The 18,701-nt window shown below is 43.6% G+C and overlaps 3 protein-coding genes and 1 pseudogene across 3 annotated transcripts; 3 read left to right on the top strand and 1 right to left on the bottom strand.

Moving 5' to 3' along the window:
• The first annotated feature begins 2,560 nt into the window (after positions 1-2,560).
• On the top strand, positions 2,561-2,957 carry LOC115479477 (histone H4). Its single transcript, XM_030217400.1, has one exon. It carries the CDS (start codon positions 2,592-2,594, stop codon positions 2,901-2,903), a length of 312 nt encoding a protein of 103 aa, XP_030073260.1. The 5' UTR covers positions 2,561-2,591; the 3' UTR covers positions 2,904-2,957.
• Positions 2,958-3,483: 526 nt separating this feature from the next.
• On the bottom strand, positions 3,484-3,883 carry LOC115479475 (histone H2B type 2-E). The gene has a single exon (XM_030217397.1). The coding sequence runs from the start codon at positions 3,862-3,864 to the stop codon at positions 3,484-3,486; it is 381 nt and encodes a 126-aa protein (XP_030073257.1). The 5' UTR covers positions 3,865-3,883.
• Positions 3,884-4,166: 283 nt separating this feature from the next.
• LOC115479472 (histone H2A type 1-E-like) lies at positions 4,167-4,599 on the top strand. The gene has a single exon (XM_030217395.1). It carries the CDS (start codon positions 4,189-4,191, stop codon positions 4,579-4,581), a length of 393 nt encoding a protein of 130 aa, XP_030073255.1. The 5' UTR covers positions 4,167-4,188; the 3' UTR covers positions 4,582-4,599.
• Positions 4,600-10,460: 5,861 nt separating this feature from the next.
• Positions 10,461-11,202, top strand: LOC115480972 (annotated as a pseudogene).
• The last annotated feature ends 7,499 nt before the right edge of the window (positions 11,203-18,701 follow it).

Below are 18,701 nucleotides of genomic sequence, written 5' to 3' on the forward strand. Positions count from 1 at the left end.
CAAGCTGTGCCGACGATGGTCGACCTAATGTTGGTTCCTCTGGTCACAGCCCTTTCCAAACTAGGTCTCAACCCATTTATTTATTCGGATGATATCGCTATCTCTATTCCTTTTGTATTAATGTATTAAGTTATGTCCAATAAAAAAGGTATCATCTTATTTTCTTTTCCATGTTTTATTTTGTTGATTTCTATTGATAACCTTAGAGTGGACTAACACGGCTACCACACTCCTCTATTCCTTTAAAAGAGACTTGACCGAAATAGCCAGTGAAATACAGCTTGGGTTGTGCACAATGCTGGATTGGGCCAACACTTTTAAATTCAAATTCAATGCTGAGAAAACACATTGCCTCAACCTCTCCACTCCCTATAACAAGTTTATGACCTCCACATTAGTCACGCCTGAGCTTGTCTTACAGATCTCTGAGTCTCTAAAAATATTAGGTGTAATTGTTGACAGGCACTTCACTCTGGAGCAGCAAACGAACTCTACTACCAGACAAATGTTCTTCTCTCTTGGAAAACTAAAACGCATAAAGCCATATTTCCCTAGGGAAGTATTTTATGTTTAATTCAGTCTTTCGTCTTAGCCACCTTGATTACTGTAATGGGATATATGCAGGGTGCAAGGACATGCTTCTGAAAAAATTACAAACTGCTCAGAACACAGCTGCTAGGCTTATTTATGGTAATCCAGGTTGAAAGCTCAAGACCGCTGTGTGAGAAACTGCACTGGCTCCCTGTCAAGGACCGAATAACATTTAAAATTTGCGCACTGGTGCATAAAATTCTCTATGGTGAGGCCCCAGCCCTATATGGACACCCTTGTCAGCTTACCACCTCGTAACTCTCACAGATCAGCTCGCTTGTACCTAAATCTGCATTACCCAATCCACAGAAGCCTCAAGTATAAAACCACCTACGCTTCCACCTTTTCCTACATTAGCGCACAACTGTGGAATGGTCTACCTAAATTGTGAAATCACCCCTGATCATCCGACCTTTAAAAAATACCTTAAGACCTTCTTATTCGGGAAAGCTTACGCTCCTGACCGACCCTGCACCGCTGTCTATTGAATTCCATTTCTCTTCCACATTCCACCACCTCTGCTATTACTTATTAGCCTCTTTCACTACAATGCCATTGACTGTTTGTTGTAGACTTGATGTATGCTTTCTGTAAATTCCTGTAAGCCACATTGGCCTGCCCTTGGGTGGGAATATGTAGGATATAAACGCTATAAATAAATAAAGAAGAGCGCAATGCTGGAGAGAGAATATACTAAGCAAGCTTAATAACTGGGGGAGTGATCATGAAAGCCCTGAATTCAGAAGCAGCAGCTTGTACTGAATCGAAAAGCAACGGGTAACCAATGCTGACCAACGAACAGGGTAGAGATGTACTCAAATTTACAGGCATGTCGTAAGAAACATAAGAATATTCAGTCATACCGGGTGAGGCCCACGGTCCATCTAGTCCAGTATCTTATTTTAAAGCAGTAGGCAATCCAGGTCATGAGTATCTGGCAGAGACCCAATAGTAGCACATTCCAAGCTATCAATCCCAGGACAAGCAGGGGCTTCCCATGTCTGTCCAACCTTTTTTTTAAACCCAGATACTCTAACCGCTGTTACTACATCCTCCAACAAGAGGTCCAGAGTTTAACTATTCATGAGTGAGAAAAGAGGTCCTTCTATTTGTTTTAAAGGATTTCCATGTAAGTTCATTGAGTGTCCCGTAGTCTTTTACTGTATGAAAGAGTAAAAAATCGATTTACCTCTACTCGATCTACACCACTCAATCATATCTCCCTTTTATTGATAATCTGGGGGACAGGCCTAGGCAATATTACCCTAATCCAGTTTTGAAAATAGATGGGGATTAAGGCCTGTATAGTATGTTACTAAATGCTCACTACTGCACGCAGTTCACCAATTGCACTCAATCGGGACCTGACATAAGAGATTTCTTGGATTACTGCATTCCCTTGCACAGTCCTACCCTTTTTGGCATGAAATCTTAAATCTTGGCCTCCCTGCTCTCTAGGGTGTCCTTTGTGAGGCAAATTTGATTTGATTGGTATTATCAATTTTATTTTTCCTGAAAGCAGATCATGGTCTGCTGAAGTGCTGATACCATATTGAGAATACTGGAAGAATAAATCCGTTTAAAGCAGCAATGGTAAAAACAAGCAGAGACCAGCAAAAGAAGTTTTAGTATGGAATGAGTGGAGACTGAGAGTGGGTGGGGGGGTTAGATGGTACTTTATGTCCCTACTCGTCCTCATATTCCATGTAAACATCCTTCACAACGCTTCGAATATAGCAACATTGTAAAAGAGAGCATAGGATCAGTTAAGTTCCTTTCTTTTCCTCTCACATGAAAACGTAGAGCAGTTGGAGAAAAAATGGTCTCCAGGCATGAAGTGTGGGGAGAGGGAAGGATTTAGTTGTCCCGCCTTTTAGCACAGAGTCCAGTTCTCCATAAGGTCCTCCTCACTGCTATATCAGCGGCAGCTTTCAGCTTTCTTCGTCAATCAACAATATAAATCCTTGTTGGTGTAGTGCGTTTTACTTTGTAAGTCAAACATGTCTGGACGTGGTAAAGGCGGCAAGGGCTTGGGGAAAGGAGGCGCTAAGCGGCATAGGAAGGTGTTACGCGATAACATCCAGGGAATTACAAAGCCTGCGATCCGGCGCCTGGCTCGCCGAGGCGGAGTCAAGCGTATCTCCGGTCTCATCTATGAAGAGACTCGCGGGGTGCTGAAAGTTTTCTTGGAGAACGTTATCCGAGACGCTGTCACCTACACTGAGCACGCCAAGAGAAAGACGGTAACAGCTATGGACGTGGTGTATGCTCTAAAACGCCAGGGCCGTACTCTGTATGGTTTCGGAGGCTAAAGGACCTGATCCTTGCTTGTATCTATCCAAGCAACCCAAAGGCTCTTTTCAGAGCCACCCACACTGTCAGTAACAGAGCTTTGATTTCTTTTTGGCTGTTGTATGTGTTGAAGAATGTTAGAAGTGCCTATTTACGCTTTCATGGGTAGCCCCAATTGTGAGAACCCAAAAAGAGAATGCGTGGTGAGAGTCATGGGTAACCCCCAATCTACGCTTTCATGGTTAACCCCAATTCTGAGAGCCCAAAAAGAATGCATGGTGAGGGTCATGGGTAACCCCAACGAGAATGTTGGTGTGATGAGGGAAACATGGGTAACCCCAAGTCTGGGAGCCCATACTCTGTAAGCCACATTGAGCCTGCAAATAGGGGGAAAATATAAAGCCCGGAGAAAGAATGTTTGTGTGATGAGGGAAACATGAATTTTATCTCCCTTCTCTGAGATAAAGTAAAAGTAGTGCTAATTTTGGGCCAGTCCAGCAAGAAGTTGGAATTTTAGCGCTTTATGTGAAGCAAGTGGGTGGCTCTGAAAAGAGCCTTTGGGTTCTTTCCGTGTGCCGAAGCTGTAGGCTGAGGCCGCTATTACTTGGAGCTGGTGTACTTGGTGACAGCCTTGGTGCCCTCAGACACCGCATGCTTGGCCAGCTCACCCGGCAGCAGCAGACGAACTGCGGTCTGGATTTCCCTGGAAGTGATGGTGGAGCGCTTGTTATAGTGAGCGAGCCGGGAGGCTTCTCCAGCGATGCGCTCAAAGATGTCATTCACGAAGGAATTCATGATGTTCATGGCTTTGGAGGAAATGCCAGTGTCCGGATGAACCTGCTTCAGCACTTTATACACGTAGATGGCGTAGCTCTCCTTCCTGCTTCTCTTGCGCTTTTTGCCATCCTTCTTCTGAGTCTTGCTCACAGCTTTCTTGGAGCCCTTCTTGGGCGCGGGAGCGGATTTGGCTGGTTCAGGCATGGCGAGGCAACAAGCTGAACGAAAATTTCAAACACACAAAAGCCTTCGATTGCTATTTATAGGCTTTACACATGCAAATTACTAGCCCTCAGCCTCTCTCCTGCTATTTGGTCTAGGCTAGTGACACGTCATCAGACAGCCTGGCAGCCCTCGGATTGGCCTATTTGTCAGCCTATTATGATAATAGTTGAGACAGGCCGGATTGAGGTCCTTAACCAATCGCCAAGGAGTGTCAGAAGCACTTAAGGAGTATAAAAAATGGCCGGGTGGCAGATGTTTCCACTTTCCAGTTCTTTCAGCTATTTCTTATTGAAGCTCTTCGAAATGTCTGGACGTGGCAAGCAAGGGGGTAAAGCTCGGGCTAAGGCTAAGACTCGCTCGTCCCGGGCGGGGCTGCAGTTTCCCGTGGGGCGCGTACACAGGTTGCTGCGGAAGGGCAACTACGCTGAGAGGGTAGGTGCGGGCGCCCCAGTCTATCTGGCAGCGGTGCTGGAGTATCTGACCGCCGAGATCCTGGAGCTGGCTGGCAATGCCGCGCGCGATAACAAGAAGACCCGCATCATCCCCAGGCACTTGCAGCTGGCCATCCGCAACGACGAAGAGCTGAACAAACTGCTGGGGAGAGTCACCATCGCGCAGGGCGGCGTGCTGCCTAACATCCAGGCGGTACTACTGCCTAAGAAGACCGAGAGTCACAAGGCAGCCAAGAGCAAGTAAAAGGTTGGAAACCAGAAACCCAAAGGCTCTTTTCAGAGCCACCCACGTTGTCTTGTAAAGAGCCAGTTTGCTGCATGAGTATCATTAAAAAAAAAAAAAAAAGTTTTCCCAAGTTCGATATTTCCCCTTAGAGGCTGCTGAAGGATGGCGAGAGCACTCCATGGTAATAGCCCAGAATACCCGACTGGCCAGTTTCTATGATACAATCTTACTAGGAGAACTAACCGAATAGGCCGAAGCGGAGGGAAATGACATTATTAATAGCCAGAGTAATTGGGGGGGGGGGGGGGGATAATCAATGATTTTAGAATACATAGAGTTTTTAAAAAATGAGTTATGCCGGGAGTTCTGAAACGACCAGTGTTGACAGAAAATGTGAAATAAAAAGCCCATAACACAGAGAAACAGCTTTTGGAAAGGTCCTCTCTTTCTCCCAGTAGCAGTTTTAAGGTCTTGACCGGGAAAGATTTATCTGACCAATCCATGCACAGGGCGGGCTTTTCAAACCTAACCACGGTGTTCACTGCATCTATTAAACAGCCGCTATTTAAAGGTGATGCCAGCTTGAACGATACATCATAGATGTGCATTCGTTCCCTGGATTCTCACATAAGCAAGTGATGACATTTCAAACTGGATGCAGAATTGCCTAATTACACTGATCAAGGGATTAAAAGATGTAGCATATGTGGAGCAGATCAGAAAACTTACATTTGAAAAGCAGGTAATTTGATCCCAGGAGCCAAATCTACATACCAGAATTTGCCCACATTACCTAGTAACATAGTAGATGACGGCAGAGAAAGACCTGTTCGGTCCATCCAGTCTGCCCAACAAGATAAACTCATATGTGCTACTTTTTGTGTATACCTGACCTTGATTTGTATCTGCCATTTTCAGGGCACAGACCATAGAAGTCTGCCCAGCACTAGCCCCGCCTCCTCCACCGGCTCTGCCACCCAATCTCCGCTAAGCTCCTTAGGATCCATTCCTTCCGAACAGGATTCCTTTATGTTTATCCCACGCATTTTTGAATTCCGTTACCGTTTTCATCTCCATCACCTCCCGCGGGAGGGCATTCCAAGCATCCACCACTCTCTCCGTGAAAAATACTTCCTGACATTTTTCTTCAGTCTGCCCCCCTTCAATCTCATTTCATGTCCTCTCGTTCTACCACCTTCCCATCTACGGAAAAGTTTCGCTTGCGGATTAATAACTTTCAAGTATTTGAACATCTGTATCATATCACCCCTGTTTCTTTGTAGACATGTTCAGGTCAGCAGGTCTCTCGTCATACATCTTGTAACGCAAATCCCATACCATTCTCGTAGCTTTTCTTTGCACCGCTTCCATTCTTTTTACATCCTTAGCAAGATACAGCCTCCAAAACTGAACACAATACACCAGGTGGGGCCTCACCAACGACTTATACAAAGGCATCAACACCTCTTTTCTTCTGCCGGTCACACCTCTCTCTATACAGCTTAGCAACCTTCTAGCTACGGCCACCGCCTTGTCATACTGTTTAGTCGCCTTCAGATCCTCAGATACTATCACCCCATTTCTTCGCATTGAATTTTAATTGCCAAACCTTAGACCATTCTTCTAGCTTCCGCAGATCCTTTTTCACGTTTTCCACTCCCTCCCGGGTGTCCACCGTATTACAAATCTTAGTATCGTCCGCAAAAAGGCAAAGTTTACCTTCTAACCCTTCGGCAGTGTCACTCACAAATATATTGAGCAGAACTGGCCCCAGCACCGATCCCTGAGGCACTCCACTACTCACCTTTACCTCATCCGAGCGAATTCCATTAACCACTGGCGTCTGTCCGTCAACCAGTTCCTAATCCAGTTCACCACGTCAGGTCCTATCTTCAGCCTGTCCAGTTTATCTGAGAGCCTCCTGTGGAGAACCGTGTCAAAAGCTTTGCTGAAATCTAAGTAAATTACGTCTACAGCACATCCTTGATTCAATTCTCCGGTCACCTGGTCAAAGAATTCAATGAGATTCGTTTGTCACGATTTCCCTTTGGTAAACCATGTTGTCTCGGATTTTGCACTTATTGACTTCCAGGAATTCACTATCCTTTCCTTCAGCATCACTGCCATTAACTTTTCCAATAACCGAAGTGAGGCTTACCGGCCTGTAGTTTCCATCTTCTTCCCTATCACCACTTTTGTGAAGAGGGACCACCCTCTGCCGTTCTCCAATCCAACGGAGCCTCTCCCCGTCTCCAAGGATTTATTAAACAAATCTTTAAGAGGACCCGCCAGAACCTCCTCTGAGCTCCCTCAATATCCTGGGGTGGATCCCGTCCAGTCCCATGGCTTGTCCACCTTAGGTTTCCTGGTTGTTCATACACACTCTCTTCCGTGAACGGTGCTATATCCACTTCCATTCTATGGAGTGCTAAATCCAGTCTCATATGTACTTTTGCCTGTCAATTGCAGTCCTTCTCCAGGATTTTCTTCTGTGAAAACAGAACAAAGGTATCTATTTAGCAAATTTGCTTTTTCTTCATCATTATCTACATAGCGGTTCGCAGCATCTTTCAGTCTCACAATTCCCTTTTTAGTCATTTTCCTTTCACTAATATACCTGAAGACATTTTTGTCACCCCTCCTTACCTTTCTAGCCATTTGTTGTTCCGCTTTCGACAGACATATTTCTCTCTTGACTTCTTTCAGTTTCATCCGGTACTCCTCTCCTTGCTCCTCTTCTTGAGTTTTCTGTATTTCTGGAACGCCAACTCTTTAGCCTTTATTTTCTCAGCCACTTGCTTGGGGAACCATATTGGTTTCTTTTTTCTCTTGCTTTTATTTGCTCTCCTTACATAAGGTTTGTGGCCCTATTTATACTTTCTTTCAGCCTGGACCACTGCCTTCCACTTCTGGTATGTCCTCCCCAGCCCATCAGCTCCTTCCTCAGGTATTCCCCCATTTTACTAAAGTCAGCATACTTGAAATCCAGGACTTTGAGTTTTGAGTGGCTGCCCTCCACTTTAGCTGTCATATCAAACCAAACCGTTTGATGATCACTGCTGCCCAGGTGGCACCCACTCGGACATTTGACACACTATCCCCATTTGTGAGCACCAGATCCAGCGTCGCTCCCTCCCTCGTGGGTTCCGTCACCATTGGTCTGAGCAGAGCACTTTGAAAAGCATCCACGATCACTCTACTTCTTTCCAATTGTGCAGATGGAACCTTCCAATCTACATCCGGCAGATTGAAATCTCCCAGCAACAGCACCTCTCTCTTCTTTCCCAACTTTTGAATATCTGAGATCAGATCTTTATCTAGTTCCTTCAATTGTGTCGGGGGGGGGGGGGGGTCTGTAGACAACACCCACGTGGAGAGAGGTTCTATCATCTCTTTTTAAGGTGATCCATATCGCTTCTTCCTTTCCCCAGTTCCATGTCATTTCAGTCGCTGGGATATCATTTCTCACATACAGAGCTACTCCTCCACCTTTACGACCATCTCTATCCTTCCTAAATAGATTATAGCCTGGTACGTTTGCATCCCATTCATGGGAACCATTGAGCCACGTCTCCGTGATTGCAACAACGTCTAAGTCTGCCTCCAACATCAGGGCTTGAAGGTCATGAACTTTATTGCTTAGACTGTGAGCATTTGTGGTCATAGCTTTCCATCTACATTTCCTAGTATGTGTTTCAAATGTACTGATTTGGGGGTGACTTTTCTTTTTGGGTACCTTAGTATCTTTTTGTTCCACCTTCATTGCTTTTTTTTTTTCCTTGCGCCTCAGTTCTATTTTCAGGAACATCACAGTGCTGTAGTAGAGCAAAAGAATTCTGTATCCATTAAATGGATAAGTGATCCTCTGAGGCAGTGGCTTAGGAAGGGGGGAGCGGGGGCGGGGCGGTCCGCTCCAGATGCACGCCACTGGGGGTGTCGGCTCCGCGCTGGTGCACTGCCCTCTCTGCCCCGGCCGCTGGAAGAGGAGGTGAGTGTTTGTGTGTGTGTGTGGGGGGGGGGGGGGGGGATCGCTGCACTAGCAGCGGAAGAAGAATGGCATTTGATTGGAAGACTTTTTAAAACGACCGTGTGTTGGGAAGATTTCACAAATGGGAGTGGGACCAGAACAGAGGGCATAAAAGGAGGGCTGTCTCTTGGATGGCATCCTGATTGACTGCCCACCCTAGAGAAGGGAACTGGCTATTGTTGCCAGTTTTTTGTTGGGTGGGAGTGATACCCAAGATAGGAGCGCCTTCAAATGAGGCCCTTTAAAGAAGGCCTTAGCATTCACCAGGTGGTCAATGTTAGGCTTATGCTCTGAAGTAGAGACCAGGAGGTCCAGGTCTTCTTTTTTTTTTTTTTTTGCTCTAACTATTGTGCTGGGGCAAGGCCATTTGGTTTAGTTTGGGTAAATTCTTTGTTTTTTTCTTGCTGGTGTGGTGGGTCACATTATTTTTGGATAATCCTGTTTAATATTTCATTGCTCGAATGGACATATTGTAACCACCTATACAATGAAGCTGCAGCCTTTTGTTTTTATACCAATACATATTTGTTAAACTTAAGGAGTTGTCTGGTCTGCTACAATTGTTTAATCATTTCAGGTATAGGAGATGTCTCACATCACCTGTTAAAGCTTTTCTATCTTTAAGAGAGAAATGCTGTCTTTTGGTGGTGGTGGGGTCCTTTTTGCGGCATATTGCTTGTAAATATATGTTAAAATACCTGATAGTAAACATACATAGTTTCTGCCAGAGCAATTAATAACTTTCCTGGACTTAAGAAGATCACAACAGGAGATATCTAATTAGGACTCAAGCAATTAGATTGAGGGTTTAAATTCATGCTAAGGCTTGTGCCATTTTAGTTACTTTTACATTTGGTTGTCTGTTTGTTACTCTCCCTTCCTTTTTGTGCTCTGAAAGGATGTGATGTATGCTTTTCTTGTGGAGATTATTTTTTTTCTCTTTTTGTTTTGTGTGTTGCTTAAATGTTTTCAACAAATTAATAAAAAAAAAAAAGAATGCACCCCAGGCATCACTTGAGTGGTTATAATAAAAAGTTAATCACTTTTTTAACACCTAAACAAGGGTTTGATGATTAAGACAAACTTTTAATAGATTCAATACTAGGACAATGCAGAATGGTATGTGCTAGTTGTCTTCAGTTAGGTCAGGTTCTTTTTTTTTTTTAAGATCATTTTCCATAGAAGAAGCTGATGAGGACCAGTGTGGTTTTACACCTTAATTGTCCCATTGAATTTATAAGAATGCAGAGCCAGAGATTGTTTTAATTGTCACAAATAAAAATGATTGTTTATAGCTTTGGGAGCTGAAGAAGACTGAAGGAAGCAGTTGGTGGGTTCTTTTAAACTTTATTAATCCCACATGTAGAGCACGGTTTCTGCACACTCTAAAACTTTTTTTTAGAGATCTGAATGAGAATGAGTGGAGGACGGCCTAGTGGTTAAGGTGGTGGACTTTGGTCCTGAGGAACTGAGTTGATTCCCGCACAGGCAGCTCCTTGTGACTCTGGGCAAGTCACTTAACCCTCCATTGCCCGCCGAATAGAGCCTGCCATGACTGGGAAAGTGCGGGGTACAAATGTAACAAAAAAAAAATGTTTGTGGAACTAAAAGCCACTTTGTTATAAAAAAAAAAAAAAAAGATCATTTCGGGTGCTGAAGAAACCGTAAGGCTAGCAGAGCCGTAGGCCAGGGGTCTGTAGCATGCAGGCATTGAGTGTGCAGCCAATCAGAAGGCGGCTGCTACTATAAATAAGAGGAAGAGCGCTAGGGCGATGCAAGTTTGTATCTACCCGAGTCACGTGAGAGAGGGGGAAAAGGAGTTTTCTATATTTTTTTTCTTTCTGTTATTTAGGGTTACTTACTTACGAGAATGGCAGAAACCGCTCCAGCAGCAGCATCAGCCGCTGCACCTCCTCCGGCTCCAGGCGCGGCCAAGAAAAGGCCAAGAAGCCGACTGGAGCGGCGAAAGCGCGTAAGTCATCGGGCCCCAGCGTATCCGAGCTGATCGTGAAGGCCGTGTCAGCCTCAAAGGAGCGCAGCGGCATGTCTCTGGCTGCCCTGAAGAAGGCTCTAGCGGCATCTGGCTACGACGTGGAGAAGAACAACAGCCGCTTGAAGCTGGCCGTCAAGAGCCTGGTGAGCAAGGGCAGCTTGTTGCAGACCAAGGGCAGCGGAGCTGCTTCGGGCTCTTCAAACTGAACAAGAAGCAGCCGGAGGGCAAGAAGAGCGCTCCCAAAAGCAAGAAGCCGGCCGTGAAGAAGCCGAAAAAGGCGGCATCGGCGGGAGTGAAAAAGAGTCCGAAGAGAGCCAAGAAACCGTCAGCAGCCGCTACCAAGAAAGTAGCCAAGAGCCCCAAAAAGCCCAAAGCGGTTAAAGCCAAGAAAGTAGCTAAGAGCCCGGCTAAAGCTAAAGCAGTGAAACCGAAGGTGAAGAAAAGCCCAGCAAAGGCTGCCAAACCCAAAGCCAAAAAGGCCGCAAAGGGGGCCCCTAAGAAAAGTGAAGCTGTGCGCCTTGCTCGATTCTCTTATAAACCCAAAGGCTCTTTTCAGAGCCACCACCACACAGATCAAAGAAAGAGCAAGATGACTTTAGTTCTTATTCAATGCCTTTAAAAGGCTGCTTCTGCACATGTGGGCAGGAGAAAAAAACGGATACATCGGGATCTTCCCGGATTCCATCAAAAAACTTTTAAATCTTCATTTTTTTTTAGGCTGTCGTTTACATAGGAACATTTTACATGTATCCTCTGAATTTTTTTTTCTCTCTGTTTATGGTATACAACGCTGCAGATTACTGATTATTCTCCCTGACCCTCCTATTTGCGCTGAATGTCGTCCACCTTAAAAGGGGCGAGCCCCCGTGCTGGTGTAAATTTGACTGGTTCCTCTCCAGAGGACGGTATCGTGACGTCACAGGGGGGCGTGGTAAATTCGACTGGTTCCTCTCCAGAGAGACCAGTGGGAGTCCCCGTACTGACCAAAATTTGACTGGTTCTTCTCCAGAGGAGGACAGTAACCTCACGTCACAGGGGGCGTGGTAAATTCGACTGGTTCCTCTCCAGAGAAGGGTCGAGCCCCGTGCTGCCGTATCAATAAAGGGACTGAACGGGAATATTGGTTTCCTCCTCCTCCTCCTCCTGCAGCTATAAATTCTGTTTGTCTCCTTCAGTTTTCTGCTCGCTTTACAAGCAGGAACTTGACTGATTTGAACAGCTTTGTAAAGAAATGCGCCTGTAAATAGAATCTGTAACTTTTACTTGTGCATTTGGACAACTTCATCTAAACAGTCTTATAGTTTTATTACACCATGTATATATGCAGTACAGAGAAAAGAAGAGTTCAGAATTATTCCTCTTCCTGTTTTGCAAGATAGCTTGAAAGTCTTTCCATTCCTGTAACTTTCTGCATTTCTTTGGTAACACATACCATAGCACAGAGGTTTCTTGAATCAAGAATTGTATAGTAATTCTGGATCTTGAAAGCCCACAGAAGTCTCCCCTTATAGTCAGTGGCGTACCAAGGTGGGGGCGGTCCACCCCGGGTGCACGCCGCTGGGGGGGGGTGCCGCGCACCTGTCGGCTCTTCGTTTTCCATGGACAGGATCTTCTAGCCACACCTCTGAATATACGCCACGATGAGGTGCGTGACCCGGCTATCCAATAGCAATGCTTGAGAAGTAAAAGCAACAAATTAGCGGATTCCCGCCCATCAGTATAGTATAAATACCATATGACAGCTCTCTGAGACAGTCAGTTTTATTTTTTCCGCGCTGACAGAGCGACCCGGTAGTTTTTCTATTCAGTCAGTCAGTCAAAATTATTTGTATTATCTCACGATGTAGTAAATTGTTTACTTATAGAAACAGTATTTAACAGCTTTGTACTCTTCATATGTAAGTTCTCTTACCAAATCTTTACCAGTACTGTCTTTACAGGTTTCGCATGATTCAGCTGCTATGGAGAATAATATTATCCTTCTCTCCCCCTTGCCTTAGTGCCCGGGGATCAGGTGACTTCAATTCCTGCTCTCCCCCTTGCCCTCTGTGCCCGGGGATCAGGTGACTTCAATTCCTGCTCTCCACCCTTGCCTCTGTGCCCGGGGATCAGGACAAACTTCTCGCCCGTCAGACAGCAAACGTTTCGAGAGGGTTTGCCTGACTCCAAGGGCAGGTCTGTGGATCGACGTCGACATTCATCACGGGATCGACGATCTCGAACAGTGACGTCACGATCAAATTCAGGAAGTGAAGACGACATCGATGTCAGGTAGGGTACATCTTTTCTTCACGGTATACACAGCAAACGTCTTAGGATGTTTTTGCCTGTGACCGCTGCCATCTCCAGAGGCCGATGTCGAGACGAAGTCGGCTGTGAGGTCGACGTCGGGGCATGGGCACCCAATTCAGCATCTTGGAAGGGCAGTCAGAACCGTCCATCTCGACAGGTCAGTCTATCTGGGCATGGACGTTGTCGGTATCGTTGCCTAGTTAACAACAATTGAAAATAGGCTTCTGTATCAGAGCTTTTAAAAAAAAAAAAAAACCTCGCAGTCCAGAAAGTCTCGTCACAGTTCAATTTCAGGATTATACAGACTCAACAGAGGGTTTCAGAACCTTCGGGTTCTATATTTCACTCTAAACAAGCTATCTCACTGCATTTGATTTCATCTACGTAGCTTCTTGTCTACCTCAGGGGCAGTAGCTGTGGTGGGTATCTCATTCTCCTTCTCTTCCAATCAATTTGTCTGTGAACTCACAACTCTGTGTACCAGCTCTTCCTAACACTCATATTATTCAGACAGGGCAGAAAATCCCTGCTACTTTTTATATGTAGTACACTAATCAGGGAAGAGTTTTTTCTAAGTGATGAATATTATGCAAAAGTTTTTTTACATAGATTGGTTCATGCATTGCATTTTTCTCTAACTTCTCAAGAAGAGGTTTCTAAGGATAAAAACATCAGTCACTAAGTGTTTAAATTTGGTCAAGCTCCTTATACCTCAGGTGCTTTAGGACCATCATAGATTGATATACAATATTCTATTCAATCTACCTAAGGATCAATACATACTAAATATAAGGTTCTTGAACTCTTTAGGTCCTTGATAAGAGTCAGCTTACCACGCATCATTGGTGGTGTAATCTACGATGTGTAGAAATAAGGGATTTCCAGTTTATGGATATATTAGCAAGAAAGAATTATCACTCTCCTATGCTATCTGCCCCTATTTATATTCATATACTTCATCAGATAGTATATTTATCTACTAATTTGGAGGATATGCCTCTTTTTCAGCAGATTATGAGTTCTTTACAAATGGTCAGTACTAGATATGATCACTTTGATACTTCTGTCAGAAATGTAGTACTTTAATTCCTTCAAGATGGTTATCTTGCTTAAGAGCCTCAGTTTTGGGTGCTCATTGTTTATGATGCTCCTTTCTTCTGGTGCTTTCTTAATTGGCTTGTAATCCAGCGGTGGTGAGTCAAATCCCTCTAATTGTTTAAGATCATGTTAAACAGTTATTGAAGCTTTTAAGGAGGGTTGTACAACCAATACTATATATAGCGCTACCAGAACATTTGACAAGAGAGAGCTTACAGTCTGGGTATATGAGCAGGATTGGGTATAACACTTGATACCCTCGGAGCAGGATAAACACCAATCTTTTAAATCCAGTTATAAGAAGTGGGCTTTCTTTACCTCTGGAACCAGATTTCAAACAGCGTAAATCTTTTATTTATCAATGTCCTGCTTATCAATTTAAATTTCAGTATCCACATAATTTTCACACTAGACCAGCTAGAGAACAGTGTTCTCAGAAGCCTGTTCAGACACATCAGCAGCAAAAGCTTACTCCTTCTTTTTCACCTTTCCAAGTGTCAGAGTCTGGTGGGGGGGCAGAATTCAACACGTTTTCATTGTTTGGAGATCAATAACATTAGACACGTGGATTCTGGATATTCTTCAAAATGGTTATTCTCTAGTATTTTCACAACCCCTACATCTTGGATCTAACACAACTCAACAAGTTTCTCCCAAAACAAAGATTTGAATGCCATTTTTACTTGTAATACTTCCTGCATTAAGTCAAGGGGTATGGTTTTCAGCCCTAGATCTACAGGATGATGACTTACATATTACTGTTTCATCCCTATTCACGACGATACCTTCGGTTTGTCTGTTTAGGACAAAATTACCAGTACAAACTTATACATTTTGGCTTACCGTCAGATCTCAGGGTGTTCTCAATTAGGTCAATTTATTGATTTAAATACAGACCTTGTTTGGGAAACATAAGTTGTGAGAGATCTCTTTTTGGTTCTATTGTTTGTACATTTGATTTTCAAATTGTTCAGTTACATCGATAAGGAATCCTCCTGTTTTTCATATCAAGACAATTGGTTGATGGTAGCTCAGTCTCCACAACAAAATCTTCAAGTTTTACAGACTACCATTATTCTTTTTGAAGGTTAGGTTTACTGATCAATAGAAAAAAAAAAAAATCACAGGTGATCCCGACACAGAGGTTGACTTTCATGGGAGTGGATCTGGTTTCTGCATAATCTATACCATAGTCACCACTCCCGCGAGCTCATTTTCCTCATACAATTAGTTCATTATCTTCAATCAGTAAACATCACGACTGCTCGACTTCTTCTAATTCTTTTGGGACATATGGCTTTAACAATTGCTGTTCTGCCGCTAGTGCAACTACACATAAGGCCTCTACAGTGGTATTTTAAGGAAAAGTGGATTCAGTATCTACATCCTCTTATGTCATATCAAAAAAAAAAAATCTCTTTGTAGGAGTCCCGTTCCAATCACCTTTTTCCAACCAAGTTTCTTACTACAGATGCATCCTAAGTTGGTTGGGGGACAGACACATCTAGGACCCTTGTCAACACAAGGCCACTGGTCACTTCAGGACAGCTTCTATTCCATACTCTCCTCGTATTCAGAGCGGTCAGAGTGGCTGTTCAAACTTTTCAACATCTACTTCCATCCCAAGTGATATAGGTTAGTATAGACAATAAGGTGGCAGTTTTCTATAAATAAGCAAGGGCTTATGAGCTCTCTTCATCTGTGTCAAGCAGCTGTCAGACTTTAGACCCTAATTCTATCACTCCATTCTGTGATTCAAGTGATTTATCTATCAGATTGGGAGAATCACATTGCAGATGTGTTAAGCAGGATACTTATCTTACACAAGTGGTATCACAATTCTTCACAACCTTTTTCAGCTTTGCACTGTACTCGGGTACATCTTTTTGCGTTCTCACAGTTCAACAACTGTCATAAATATTGCTCAAGGTGGTATTAAAAGAACATGATAGCGCAGACGTATTACTATTTGTTGGACAAATTCTCTCTTTTACGTCTTTCCTCCAATTCTAATAACAACATATCGGCCGAGGCAAGCGTAGTTTCCTGGACTAATGCAGTTAACTGTCCTCCAACCATGGTTTTCTTCATGCAATATCAGACCTCATCTAGCAGATCAATGGTCAACTTCTTCATCCAAGTCTCAATAAACTCCATCTTTCCAATTGGTATCTTCAAGTAACTAGATAGGTTATTCGGTTTTTTTTTTTCTCAACCAGTTATTAATGTGTTCTTGCCTTTCAAAACAATCGATCAGACTTGTTTATCTGTCTAACTGGAACAGATTTTGCTATGACTGTATAACACATTAGATTTACCTAAAATTTTGCCTAATTTCTCCATTTTTGGATATTTCCTCTTTTTATCCAACTCAGGTTTGGCTACTCTTTAGTTAAGGTCCACATTGCGCATATTTTCTGTTTTTCTCTGGAATGATTGATGATTACAGAGTAATGACACATCCTATCACAAACAGATTTTTGAAAGATCTTCTGAATCGTAAACCTCCAATTCACTTACCCCCAGTAGTATAGGATTACACTTTGGTTTTAGAAAACCTCATGGAACCTCCATTTGCACCATTTCAATGGGTTACCTTTCAATTTTTTCCTTGGATAACGTAGTTTCTTATTACTATTACTTCACCTCGAAGACTTAGAAAACTACATGCATTTGTATTTTTCACCCCATATACTCAAGTTGTACATCATGATCTGATACTACGATCTCATCTGGAGTTTTCTACCAAAAGTAGAGTCTTCTTTTCGCAGAAATTAATCGGTTATTTTACCAGTAATTTTCCTACCTCCTTATCGATCTACTCAACATAGTAGATTGCACACATTGGACTGTAACAGCGCATTATCAAGTTATTTACAGTGTACATCAGGTGGTCATAGACCTTCGCAGTTATGTCTTTCTTACAATGTAAAAAAAAAAATCGACATCCAATCTCTAAATGTACTCTTTCTTCAGTTGTTACTCACTATATAAAATTTTGTTATAATCAACATGCTTCACATCATCATGTTACAACTCATATGTTGAGTGCTATGGCGACCTCAACTTCATTTTTACATCTCTAGGGCAGCTACATGATCATCCCTGCATACTTTTCAAAGTATTACTGTTTCCATGCAGCTTCACGTACAGATTAATTATTTGGACTGTCGATCCTTCTGGAGGTAATGTAAACAACAACTGTCCTCCTCCTCCTACCACAGGTAACAAATTTTCTTTCATCATGTTTATTGGATTATTCATGTTTGATCTATCACATGATTGTTACCTGTGTATGCTTGGGAGTCTTCAGAGGTGTGGCTAGAAGATCCTGTCCATGGAAAAATCTTAGTTTCTTACCTGTAACGGTAGTTTTCCGTGGACAAAGGATCTTCTAGCCACACCATCCCTCCCTACCCTCCCTGGTTGTCGTAGCTATATTATTAAACTGACTGTCTGAGCTGTCAAATGGTATTTATACTATACTGATGGGCGGGAATCCGCTAATTTGTTGCTTCTACTTCTCAAGCATTGCTATTGGATAGCCGGGTCACGCACGTCATCGTGGCGTATATTCAGAGGTGTGGCTAGAAGATCCTGTCCACGGAAAACTACCATTACAGGTAAGAAACTAAGATTTTTCATGCTCCCTTTGCCCCGGAACAGGTTACTTCCTGTTCCGGGGCAGAGGGAGCATGAAAACGAAGAGCCGGCAGGCGCGCGGGCACCCCCCCCCCCCCCCCCCCCGCAGCGTGCACCCGGGGTGGACCGCCCCCACCTTGGTACGCCACTGTTCCTGGCTGAAAGGTCGGTTAGACTGGTCATGTAGCTTGGAGATTCTCCGTGGAGGATCTTGTGGATCAGTGTGTGGACTTTGAAGTTTATTCGTTCCTTGATGGGTAGCCAGTGGAGTTTTTTCCGGAGAGGTGTTGCACTTTCGAACCGTGATTTACCAAAAATTAGTCTGGCTGCCGTGTTTTGGGCGGTATGGAGTTTTTTTAGGATTTGGGCTTTGCAATCAATGAAGATACTGTTGCAGTAATCAGCGTGGGTGAGTACTGTGGATTGTACCAGATTGCGGAATGATTTTTGGGGGAGGAATGGTTTTACTCTTTTCAATACCCACATCATGTTGAACATCTTCTTCATCATGGCTTTTGCGTGAGTTTCTAGAGTTAGATGGTTGTCTAATGTTACTCCTAGGATTTTTAAGTTGTCAGATATTGGAATTGTAATGTTGGGGGTGATTAGGGTGGTTGGGAGTAGAGTGGAGTGTCTTGAAGAGAGGATTAAGCATTGAGTTTTTTCTTTATTCAGTTTCATTTTGAAGGCGTTGGTTTCTGCAAGGTTGGATTGAAAAGGGATGAATATGGTGACATAGTCAGCATAGATGAAGGGGTTTAGACCAGCTTTGGATAGGGACTTTAGCCAAAGGAATCATCATATGGTTGAAGAGGATTGGGGATAGAGGCAATCCTTGGGGGACTCCGCATTGTGAGGACCACGCAGATGATACCGATGAGGTTGATTTGACTTGCTAGGTACTATTAAGAGGAAAGGCTGAAGCGGCTAGGGATCTTCAGCTTAGAGAAAGATGGTTGAGGGGAGATATAATAGAGGTCTATAAATAATGAGTGGAGTGGAACGGTAGACGTGAATCATTTGTTTACTCCTTCCAAAAATACTAGGACTAGGGGGCATACGATGAAGCTACAAAGTAGTACATTT

The sequence above is a fragment of the Microcaecilia unicolor genome, chromosome 11 (assembly GCF_901765095.1).
Source record: "Microcaecilia unicolor chromosome 11, aMicUni1.1, whole genome shotgun sequence".
Lineage (NCBI taxonomy): Eukaryota > Metazoa > Chordata > Amphibia > Gymnophiona > Siphonopidae > Microcaecilia > Microcaecilia unicolor.